At 40.9% G+C, this 12,358-nt stretch overlaps 1 protein-coding gene across 1 annotated transcript; it reads left to right on the top strand.

Moving 5' to 3' along the window:
• The first annotated feature begins 483 nt into the window (after nt 1-483).
• On the top strand, nt 484-10,115 carry SLC35G1 (solute carrier family 35, member G1). The gene is made up of 3 exons (XM_011988486.1): nt 484-547; nt 4,587-4,767; nt 7,070-10,115. The coding sequence occupies exons 1-3, from the start codon at nt 484-486 to the stop codon at nt 7,800-7,802; spliced, it is 978 nt and encodes a 325-aa protein (XP_011843876.1). The 3' UTR covers nt 7,803-10,115.
• The last annotated feature ends 2,243 nt before the right edge of the window (nt 10,116-12,358 follow it).

The raw sequence follows: 12,358 nt of genomic DNA, 5'->3' as shown, positions 1-12,358 counted from the left end.
CGGATTGGGGTTCCAGCAGCCCGGGCACAGTGCCCACCGCGCCTCCGTCCCCACCCTGCCCGGGGCTCGGGAAACGCCTGGAGCTATGAGCTGGGGGGGCTGCAAAGCGGAATTCCCGGCGCCCCAGCCGGCGCCAAGACGGAAGAAACTTTCCGATTGCTTGCAGTCCTTTTGGGATTCCCAGGCTGTTCCTGTATTAGTGCCGGGGCAGGGCTGTGGAGTCAGATTGCAGTTTGGCGTGCCCTCCCCGAGGTCTTAGGTGGGGGGTCAGCGAGAGAGGCCATCCTGCAGTAGGGCGAGGTTGCGAGGAAGCTGACCCTGAAAAGTGATCCCGGTGGTTGAGGGTTCTTTCCGAAAAGGAAGCTGAAAAGCATCGAGTCTAGAAAACATGTTCGTCCTAGAGTTTTAGAATCTTGGAAAGGCAGAGATAAGTGGGACCACTCGTTTTTAACCTTTAGGGATACAAGGACTTTTTAGCGAACGATGCAGAACAAGGCATATCTTGTTAAGAAGCTCACAGCCCCGTCCCCAAAGCCAGGGAACCCTCGTGAAGAACACTTTGTGTTCAATCTCCGTCCTTCGACACATGAGAAAAGTGAGGCCCAGGAAGGTGAGGGCTTTGGGGTTTCTGTTTTGTCTCATCCAAGATGTGGAATGTGGGGGTGAGATGGGGCGCATGTCCAGGGAGCACCAGGGTTAGGATCCCAGCTTGCTATGTACCAGCCTAGGGCCCTTTCCACTGGCCACAAGTGCTTCTTCAAGCACATTCCTCTTAGAAGTCGACCATCTACCAGGAGCAGCTTCCTGCAAGAAGAAGGGAATTGGCAAATCTCCTTTTAGGACAGTTACACGGCCTGCACCACCTTGTCCTCTGAGTCACCTCCCCTAAGTGTGACCCTGGATTTCTGTTCCTCTTGTCTCACTGCACTTTCCCCTCCTCCCTTTGTGCGCTTTCCACAAGTTAGACAGGCTCTAGGAAGACGATTCTTGCTCCATTTCTGTCCTAAAGGCAAACCAAAATGATCAGACTTGTGATCATTTATAAATGGGCTGGTGCCTCTAGAACAGGGGTTACGCCAGGCTGAATTGAACAGATAAGCAACCTTTGAAAAGGTCAGTTTCTCACCTGTCACCCTCTGGCTGAATGTCCTTCTGGTGGCATGCTGAATCAGTCCATGCCAACTCAGGAGTTTCCCCTTTTTGTGAATGGAAGAGGAATACTCTACCCCCAGGCAGCTCATGGCAAGATGAGATACTTATGTGAGTCTATCTAAGAATCTTGTGGGTGTTTAACTTCAAAGAAAGTTTCTACCGGTAAGACTTATTGCAAGGTGACAAGATAGTATTTTGGAAAGAAAATTGACATAAAAACACTTTACTGTTGTCATTGAACTTTGTGACACCTCTTGTTCTAACTGCTTATCTCAACAAAGCTTTTTTCAAGTTCTGGTTGGAACTGTTACCCATATGTCTTATATTCTTGGATGACCTTAACAGACAGCATACAGCTGTCCCAAGACATCTCCTTACTTTCTTCAGGGACAGTGTGGGTCTTAGACTGAAGCAAGGAGAAGTAGTTTCTTAGGCCTGTGCCTCATATTCTCTTTAAGGAGTTAGTGATTGAGTGTAGCAGTGGTTCTCAAACCAGTGGAGTCTTTTAGAGTTACAGATACTCTATTTCAGTGGGTCTGAGATGGGGTTTGAGAATTAATTTTTTTTTTTGGAGACAGGGTCTTACTCTGTCACCTAGGCTGTAGTGCAGTGGCATGATCACAGCTCACTGCAGCCTTGACCTCCCTGGCTTACTCGATCCTTTCATCTAAGCCTCCCAAGTAGCTGGAACCACAGGCACACACAACTGCACCCGACTAATTTAAAAATATGTTTTGCATTGATGAGGGGGTTTCCCTGTGTTGCCCAGGATGGTCTCAAACTTTTGGGCTCAAGAGATCCTCCCACCTTGTCCTCCCAACGTGCTGAGATTACAGTTATGAGCCACTGCACCTGGGAATTAAAATTTTAAGTGTTATTCAGGTGATTCTAATTCCCAACCAGGATTGCGAATCACCAGCTTAAAGCAGAGGATAGAAAAGCTGAGCAACTTTGCGGTTTTCTTCTAAGTGAGGAAATTATACCATGGCCACTTACCTCATTTGAATAATTTGAGTTACCAAATTATTATATATGCTTGCAGTGAGATATGAACATGGAACATAAACAAATGCCTCTTTCCATTATGCTAGTCGTGTTCATCTCCATTGACAGGATTGAAATGATTCAGTAAGAGACTGAGGTTTGTCTGAGTGGAGCCAGTCCTCACCCTCATTAACAAATCATCAAATGCAGCGAAGCCTTCTAATGTCTGTCCCTTCCCAGTTGGAAAGCATGAGCCTTAAATGTTTATAGGCAAGAAAATATATGTGTATGTGTTTTAAGGGAAAAGGTCACCAGGGCCAAGGGGGTGCAATTAATTTTTAAAGAGTTAAAATATTTAATGTTACGTGAAAATATTCCTGGGGAAAAATGAGCAAGTTTATGTTGGAGAAGATACTTGAAACGTAGAGCAGGGAGATGGTTTCTGTCCTCGATCTTCTCGTTCTGTTCTGTTTGAGGGTGGAGTTTCTATGTAGGGGTTGAGTTTCTTTTAAGAAAACACTGTTTTACTTGGAACTGAATTCTGAAATTTCAGAGGTCAAACCCTAAGGCTGACCACAACCAAGGCATGTATTTTGTGGTACTTCATTTGGAAGTCTTCTAAAGCTTCCTTCTCATGGGCTGAGTGTGTACAGTTTATTTCTGCAGTATATGAGCACATGGATACAGAACAGAATGAGGATTCTGGCATCTTAAAGGAAGGACGACTGCTAGTTCCAAAACAGTATCTTCAGTTGTGCACCTAGAACAGGAAGAGGTAGAGAATGGTGCCTTTGACCACGAGGCCAGGCTGTAGAATGCCCCAGAAAGCCTGTGCATCAGCATACTTTGGTCCCGGTTTGCAAAGTCATCTCACTGACCTGAAGATGTGTAAATGTATTACCTGGTGTTTACATTTATCAGAGAAGGGCATTTTTAAAAACATTACACAACACTGTTTTATAGCTATCACATTGTAAAGTCCTAGATTGGAATGATAACATGAGTTTTCCTACAAATTGCTCATATCCACTCACCCTTCAGTTCCACTGTGCTCTTAATCAATGAGGACCACTTGTGTTTCCTTTTTTTTTTTTTTGAGACGGAGTCTTGCTCTGTTGCCTGGGCTGGAGTGCAGTGGCGCAAACTCAGCTCACTGCAAGCTCCGCCTCCCGGGTTCATGCCATTCTCCTGCCTCAGCCTCCTGAGTAGCTGGGACTACAGGCGCCTGCCACCACGCCCGGCTAATTTTTTGTATTTTTAGTAGAGACGAGGTTTCACTGTGTTAGCTAGGATGGTCTCGATCTCCTGACCTTGGGATCTGCCCGTCTTGGCCTCCCAAAGTGCTGGGAAACATAGGGCATCATGCCTGGCCTATGTTTCCTCTTATCCTCAACCCTGTTTTTGTGTTAATTTCAAAAAAGAATATATCCCGCAGTGTGTGGCCTTTGTTTGTGGGCATTCTCTGCCCATCCTGCTGCTTTTGCTCTCCTCTGAATGACAGAGGAGTAAGACTGAAAGCAGGTTCTACTCCTGTGTAGGAAACTAAGACATAGAAAGTGGCTAAACAGAAGTTTAAAGCTCACACAGATTGTCATTAATGACTGAATACTTGATGCCCTGGAGAAAGCACTGGTTTCCTGGTTCAGATCAAGCTAAGAGTAGGGATTAGATGGCAGTTCTGTATAAAGCACTTGGGATCCAAAGGGCTAGATAACCTACACCCTCCCCTTGAGGAGTTTGTGCTCTGAATGGGAAGATCAGTTGTGAATCATGAAAAGTTATATATAGATTTGATTAACAGTTCAAAATAACAAAATGGAGAACCTTCCCAGACTATGCTATTGCCAATAGTGTTAGACTCTTGAGTTTTTCCCTGAAGTTCTCTCACCTTTCATTCACTGAATAGTTATCCAGTGTCTTCCATGTGCCAGGCATGAACAAGACAGCAAGATCCCAGCCCTGGAAGAGCTCACAGACTTGGGAGAAGTCAAATAATCAACAGATAACTGTATAACCCAATCAGAACCCATTTTCCAGAAAAGAACACTTTCTTCATAAAGCCAGTTTCACCAGTGAGATGGCATAAGACATCATTTGGAAGGATTTTTTACTTGCCATCTTGACAAGTTTTTCTTAAAGATTTCTCTCACCATCTTGGCAAGCATTCTACTTCTTGACTTGTAAGTGAGGAATGATTCTTCAGTGAGCCATAGGAAAACCATTTGATAGGGTCAAATGGCATTTTAAAAATGCAGGTTTAAATTGTTGTCCTCATCTATGGTTCTTCATAATTGATGATGAAAATGGTACAGGCCCAGAGAAATGATATGCTTAGGAGGTAATATAGCCTATTAACCTTTGACACGGCTCCATTTTTCCCAGTATCTAAGCGAAGAATGATAAAACATACACTTGGAAGCAAGGACTAACCAGAATTTAATCTTTTTCAGAAGCCAAGAAGAAAGCACCCTGTCCTGGACTTGGCTTGTTTTACACATTATTGTCTGCCTTCTGTTTCTCAGTGAGCTCTTTATTGGTTAAAAAAGTGCAAGACGTCCATGCTGTAGAGATTAGTGCATTTCGATGTGTGCTCCAAATGCTAATTGTTCTCCCTTGCTTAATATACAGAAAGTAAGTATTTTTTAACTGCAAAGCAGAAGATATAATATGTGTGTGTATCTTTTCACCTGCCTATAATTACTCTACAGTATCTGCTTTATCCCTCTCATACACTTACCAGTTCCTATGCCCCTTGGCTCTGCTTAATGAAAAGTCATAAGCATCCACCCATAGAAGATTCTACCGTAAGCATAAACCACATACCCAACAAAGTGGGGAGAAAGAAATTTTGTTGTTCACCACCTCCCCTTTTGAAAACAGAGCTTTCTTTGTATAATTCCTCCTGTCTTGTATCACCCTCCCTTCTTTCCTTTGGCATAACTACTGTTTGGAAGAAAAAGATGAATGAAAAGAAGTAATAGTGTATCCTAGTGTCAGAAGTTTTTTTTAGAATGAGCTGCTTTCTTACCAGGGCAAATAAAATATTATAATAATAATATTTAGGTATTCCTCAAAAGGTGACGGGGTAACCCTGAGCAAGGTTACCTTCATATTCAGTTTCCTCTTTTGTAAACTGGAGGGAATGATACTGTGTGACCTCTGCCTTACAAGGTGATAACAAGGGTCCAATAAGATTTATTACAGGGCGGAGTGCCTTGTGTACAACGTAACAGCATATGAAAATTGTCTCTATTCCGCCCTCTCTCTTCTCTCCCAACCCAATTCCTCTTTTCCTTCCCTGTTGTACTCCCCACCCTGCCTGGGTTAAAATTATACTTCCTTCAACCATTGTAACCTCCATATACCTCAGTGTATTTAGAACCCTGAGAGAGAGACCAGTTGGGTCCTTGGTGGCTGCCTGGCTCTTTGTCTCTTTGGGCAAAAAAGCCTACACCCCAAATGAAAAGCTTTAGTCACTTGTCACCAAAGTCTGCTTGTATCTCTAACATGGTGCAGACTCGCTTAGAAGAGTTTCACTCCATATCCTAAGGATTTGGTGGGAAAAGTGAAAATCTGCTAATATCTGCAAATTTCTCTCAATGTGGACAAGTCACACTATTTTAAGAAATGATGGTAGGGCTTTAGAAATTTCTAAGGGTAGCAGTACAACACTGATGCCAACATAATTATCTTCCCCATTTTGAAATAAAGATATTGTCAGGGGAAGAACAGTGGAAGAATGTTGTTAAAATCCTTGGTCCTAATCTGTTTTGACCCATTTTATGTTTTATTATCATGGAAGACTCTTTGCTTCTCAAAGTATGGGCCAATTGTGACCGTGCTTTTAACTCCAAGATACCCGGGGTAGCCTAGATGATGATCTAATGAAGTCTAGCCCTGCAACAAGTCAGCAAGTTGCACCTAGACAGGAACCTACACAGAGTGGGTACTTAGTAAATATTTATTGAAAAGAATTTGAATAGCAGTAAGCATGGTTTTCCAAACACTACATGTTCTTTTTCAGTGCGTTTTGACTCCTCATGAGAACGATGAAAACTTGTCTCATATTCAATGACTAAAATAAATTTTAGCAGTGGTTCAAGTTTTATAGAAAAATTCATGAGATTGAGAATCAGCATTAGCTGGGTCTAAGTTTCCTTAAACAGGGCAGCTGAATCTTGACCTTGTATTTATTGTAAAAGTGGTATGTTTTCTTTATAGAAAATTTGGAGAAAACAAATATAAAGAAGGAAAATTACCTATGAGTTTATCTATTAAGAGATAAACATGATTAACATTTAGTTTATTTTCCTTTTTGTCCTTTTTGCAAGCATATATGTATACATATACATGGGATACATGTCTATATTAATTGAATTACAATTTTACTATGTATGTAATTCACTTGCACTGATATTGCTTTTACTGTGAACGCTTTACTGTCATTTTTTTTTTTGAGACAGAGTCTTGCTCTGTCACCCAGGCTGGAGTGCAGTGGCCGGATCTCAGCTCACTGCAAGCTCCTCCTCTCGGGTTCACGCCATTCTCCTGCCTCAGCCTCCCGAGTAGCTGGGACTACAGGCACCCGCCACTTCGCCCGGCTAGTTTTTTGTATTTTTTTTAGTAGAGACGGGGTTTCACCGTGTTAGCCAGGATGGTCTCGATCTCCTGACCTCATGATCCGCCCGTCTTGGCCTCCCAAAGTGCTGGGATTACAGGCTTGAGCCACCGCGCCCGGCCGACTGTCATTAACTATACTTAGAAAATACTATTTTAAAAGGTATATAATATTCATTTGTAGATATTATAATTAATTTACTATTCCCTTATTTTTTGATATTTAGTACTTTTAAAATAATGTTTAATTACAAATTGTAATTTAAAAACAAATGTTAATTTCATTTAATATGCATTTCTTCATTTGAATTTACAGAACTGGGTTTATAGGCCCAAAAAGTCATCGAATTTTCCTCATTCTCAGAGGAGTCCTTGGTTCTACCTCCATGATGCTTATATACTATGCTTTCCAGACAATGGCCCTCGCTGATGCCACAGTTATCACGTTTAGCAGTCCAGTGTTTACGTCCATATTTGCTTGGATATGTCTCAAGGAAAAATATAGCCCTTGGGATGCTCTTTTCACCATGTTCACAATCGCTGGAGTGATCCTTATCGTGAGACCACCATTTTTGTTTGGTACTTCGGGGATCGAAGAAAGCTATTCAGTCCACCTTAAGGGAACATTCGCAGCAATTGGACACGCCGTGTTTGCTGCATCGACTCTAGTTATCCTAAGAAAAATGGGAAAATCTGTGGACTACTTTCTGACCATTTGGTATTATGTAGTACTTGGCCTCGTTGAAACTGTCATCATCCTCTTTATATTAGGAGAGTGGAGTCTGCCTTACTGTGGGTTGGACAGGCTATTTCTCATACTCATTGCGCTCTTTGGTTTGGGGGCTCAGATATTTATCACAAAAGCACTTCAAATAGAAAAAGCAGGGCCAGTAGCAATAATGAGGACAATGGATGTGGTCTTTGCTTTTATCTTTCAGATTATTTTCTTTAATAATGTGCCAACATGGTGGACAGTGGGTGGTGCTGTCTGCGTAGTAGCCAGTAATGTTGGAGCGGCCGTTCGTAAATGGTACCAAAGTTCCAAATGAAGCATCATTGCAGAAATACATATTTTTTTCAAGTACACCATCACCTAATTCACAGACAGCATATGCACACATCTGGAAAATCTGCATTTGCTTCATTGGTTATATTTAATAAATTTCCTAAACTACCATTTTTGAATATAGTATGTCTTTAATTAGTTAAGAATAGCTAGTCTGTTTGGTGTAACAATATTTTGGTAGCTTTGGTTTTGTTTTTTTGTTGTTGTTGGGGTCGAGTTGCTGAGAGGAGAGCTCATTGTTTGAAGAAAAACCAAAAAATTTTATGGCTAGTAATATTACATGTAATTTTTAAAATGTATTTTTGGTACTGATGGGATATGGGTGGGGAGGCTATTTTAGATATTCTTTTAGTAGTGTAGAGCCTAAGAAACTTGGTTCTACCACCATGATCTTTATATACTATGCCTTCCAGACAATTGATAATGCTGCTATAATTAGTATTATGTTGATAATTCATTTGCAACCTTATTCTATTTAGGAGGACGAAGTTGAAGCTTAGAATAGGTGCCTGCTTAATGGTGTTAATAATACAAATGAATTGGCCTTATTTTCAAATATTTTATAAATGATTATCATACTTACAACTCATATTTGTGCCTTTTCATTTTAATGCTGGAATTTTTATTATGTCACCTCTAAAACACTGAAATTGCCAAATTTGGCAAGTAGTTTTCTGTTTCAGTCGCATTAGCAACTGCAGCTAGCATTCTATAATTTTAATTGTCCTCAGTTGTTTTTGAAACTGCTCTAAATTTTTCTTAACATTCCAGGATTTCAGATCTTTAAATCACAAAGAGAAATCTTGGCATGACCAGTGTGCACATTTCCATCCTGAAGTGTTTTCTCTTCACTAGAAATGTGATTTTCTATAAATTCCCCTTGAATTTATAGTGTGATGCCAAATAAAATTTTCTCAGGATCTTATTAGGTTGAACCATATGTAATTGCCAAGATTTTACTATTTCAACTTAAAAAACCATAGTTTCATATGGTTCACCCTAATAGATACCTCCCTTATTCTCTAAATGAAATAGAAGACTTTGGAGTATATGTTTTTAAAGTAATTTTTAAAAATATGATAATGTATTAAACTTATTTTTATAGTTATGAAATTATATGTAATGTTTTATGTTATACATTAAAGACTTGTGAATCTATGTTTGATTGACTTTCATAGTTTCCTACATTGAAATAAAAATCACTATAAATTCTAGTTTATCAGCATGATGTTAAATGTCAGTGCCATACCTTGATGCAGCACCATGACACTAATGCCACGAATTCAAACAGCACATTTTACATCTGGAACTTCATCAGACCAATACTTTGCAGTTAGAGAGAATTTAATATCTAGAAAAGCTTGGGAGGTTAGTCAGGACTTAGGGAGTACACAAATGATTCTTTGTTGTAACGAACCCTTTATTGGTGAGGTTGCAGTAGCCTCCAGCTCTTACTGTGTCAGATGAAGCATCTGTCATTATCTTAAGCCCGCAGAGTTGAAAGGTTATAGGCTCTTTCATACCCTCTCATCATCATTTTCCCAAAGCAAAGAGGAACTTGCCTTCTAGGATTCGTGCCTTGGTGAGAAAGGATCTTTTCCAATAGTTCAGTGGGGGAATTTTTGGCTTGCTGATTTTATCAATTGCCTTGACACCTGACAAATCCTAAATGAAGTCTATGTAGGTAAGTCATCTCTATTTCACCTAATTTACAGTGTTGGAATTTAGACTTTCAAAAACATCACTCTGCAAATACCTTAGATAATTATAGAATCAGGAGCATTTGAGAACTCAGAGGTCTCAGAAATCATCACATAGGGGCCGTGCTCCATAGATAGGGATGATAGAGAGGAGACTGCCCAAGTTGAATTTCCATGGTCTTCCTCCCTCCCTTAGTTCCATGATAAAGTATGGACAGTAAACCACTACTTGAGCCACCTAAGGTGAATTAACTCTCAGGGAACCCTCTTCCAGTTCTTTACCTTGCACAATGAAAGAACCAATGGCACCTAGAAAGTTAAATCCCTTTAGGCCCATACACTAGAGCATGTTTTATTTCAACAATGTGGTTTAAGTACTTGAATGTCACACTATATGACTGAGGTTAGAGAAAATGTTTCTTCTAGCCCTTGCAGGTATGATTCTTAAACACAATGTCCAAGGTGTATACAAGGATATGTATTGTAACAACTATGGGTATGTATATTTTCAGAGTGTAGTTTCCGTATCTTGAAAAGTAAAATATTTTCATAAATTGTTTTTATAAGTACTAATAAAATAATATGAAAGAAAGCTATATGTTGGTTGTTATGATTATAGCAAACATATAAGTTATTTCCCTTTCAACCCTGTGCTTCAAAATTTATTTTCTATAGGGGATTAACCTCTAGCCATCCAGCTGGGATATAATCTCAAGGTTTAAACTGTTTATCTGACCCACTTGTACTATCAAGAGGGTCAGATGAACAATGTAATCTGTTTATCTCTCCAAAATAAAGGCATTAATCTTCTATGTCAGTGAGACCTTCATTCTTCTAGACCCTGAGAACTTATAAAGCAGCTTTGAACTCTGTACTTTTTGTTCCTGTAGCAAATCCGATACTAAATTCTGAAGTCTTTCTTGTCTTACTGTCTTCTTACTGTCTTGTGGATTCATTCTTTCCTCACCATTTCCACTGCTACCATCTTAGTCCAAGACTTAACACCTTACACCTGAATTGCCACAACAGTACACTGGTTACCTGCTTCTAGACTCTTTCTTCTACTCTGATTTCTGTCTCAGTGCCAACTCAGTGTTCCTAAAACCCTGCTTTCACTGTTACTCTGGTTCTCATGAAACCACAGTGATGCCTTATTACACACCATATCACATCAAATTACTCATCTGGCCCTATTCCCACTTCTCCCACCTGATTTCTACATCTCAACAAAATTGGATACTCCAGTCAGCCTTACCACTAGCTCCCATGTTTGCCAGTAGAGTCCTTCCTCTGCATTTCCCGCCTGTCCTTACCTTCTCTTATTTACCCTCTAAGGCCTATTAGCCTCCAATGCCTCAGCTTGGGCTTTTGTTTCTTCTGGACTCTAGCTTCTCCTACCTACATAATCCATCTTGGAAGAGTGGGTAAAGCATTGGATTAGGATCTGAAGATCTAGTATGGTTTTATCACTTTTCAGCTGGGCAAATCACCTAATGCACCTGAGCCTGTTTTCCTCACTTGCCCAGTCCCTCTTGCAAATGAGTGCCATAGAAGGGCTTGTAGACCATTAAGAAGGATGAAAACATAAGTATTGAACTGTGGTTAAGAATGTAGAATTGCGTACTCACTGTCTTCAAAATGAGGCTTATAACAGAGTCCTTACTCCTGAGCAGCCTCACCAGGAACCATAGGAACATGCCTATCAGAATGCAAACTCCATTTGGCCCCCTCCTGCTAGCACAGAATTGTGCTGCTGTTGGAAAGCTTTCACTTCCTAGCTGATCTTCCCAGGTAGGGCTGCCAAGGATCACCAGTCCTTTCATGCGCAGGTGTTGCCACCTTTCCAGTTCTGGCCCTAGCTCTGGTCTTATATGGGTATTATACTTGGCTCTGACCTGGGGAATGGGCCTGAATCTTGTGTGTTTCCCGTGCACTACGTACTCAGCATGCTTCTTTTAGCCTCTTATCTATTGCACCCAGTAAGCATAATTAGTCTCTTGAGGGCATTCTAGTAGGAAGAGAGCCAGATGTCCTTGATAACACCCTGGTGTCTGATCTGGTGTGTATGGATCCATGGTCAATAATGGGCATTAGAATTTGGCTATATGGGTGAAGGCTGGATATACGAATCCTGGACACTACCCTAAGCATGCTGTTTTATGCCCCCTTTGGTGCCTTATATCAAATCTAATACAGCTACCATATTCACCTAGAATTCTGCAAGATAACCTATTAGGGACTCTGATCCACAAAGATGGATCCACGTTTTAGCCTATTTGAACATTAAGTTTGGAGCTGGACCTGGGAAAACAATTCACAGCCCATGAACCTTGGCACTTCTCATCTCCTGGAAATTGGGAGGTGGGTTTTATAGCAAGAGGGTAAGGAGAAGACATAGCTGTTTTCAAGGGAGGGCAGGAAATGTAGCAGAGATGCCCAGTACACAGGAAAATGTTCCACTGGGCCCAGGAAATGTCACTACTAGAGGAAAGAGCCTGGGTCTCTTCTATTAAACTTTCATGGTTCTAGAAACCATGTGAGATTAATACCAGTAAGCCTGATGAAGCAAAGGAAGTAACCTAGATTCATGATTAGTTGCCAGGGTGGGGTCAGGAAAGTATAAAACCATAGTTGAGCAGAAGTAGACTTGGGCAGAAGGAAATGTGTTCAGGTGAATGGTGCAGCACAAAAGTACCATGCCAGGGTTGGGAACTCTATGGTGCAGCAGAAGTAAATGGAAAGGCCAGGTCAGAGAAGTGCATTACTAACCAGAAGGCCTGTATCTGAGGATATAAGAACCTGGCCGTTCTTACAGCTGTTCCAAGTATACTTGGCCATG

The sequence above is a fragment of the Mandrillus leucophaeus genome, unplaced genomic scaffold, assembly GCF_000951045.1.
Source record: "Mandrillus leucophaeus isolate KB7577 unplaced genomic scaffold, Mleu.le_1.0 Scaffold331, whole genome shotgun sequence".
Lineage (NCBI taxonomy): Eukaryota > Metazoa > Chordata > Mammalia > Primates > Cercopithecidae > Mandrillus > Mandrillus leucophaeus.
Note: the sequence above shows the minus strand (reverse complement) of the source record. Positions and strands in the feature narration are given on the sequence as shown.

Excerpts from the sequence above, each read along its gene's own strand:
- SLC35G1 (XM_011988486.1), top strand. The coding sequence starts at position 484 with ATGCAGAACAAGGCATATCTTGTTAAGAAGCTCACAGCCCCGTCCCCA. Across the intron at positions 548-4,586 it reads CCCAAAGCCAGGGAACCCTC|AAGCCAAGAAGAAAGCACCC; the intron begins GTGAAGAACACT and ends AATCTTTTTCAG. Across the intron at positions 4,768-7,069 it reads CCTTGCTTAATATACAGAAA|AACTGGGTTTATAGGCCCAA; the intron begins GTAAGTATTTTT and ends TTGAATTTACAG.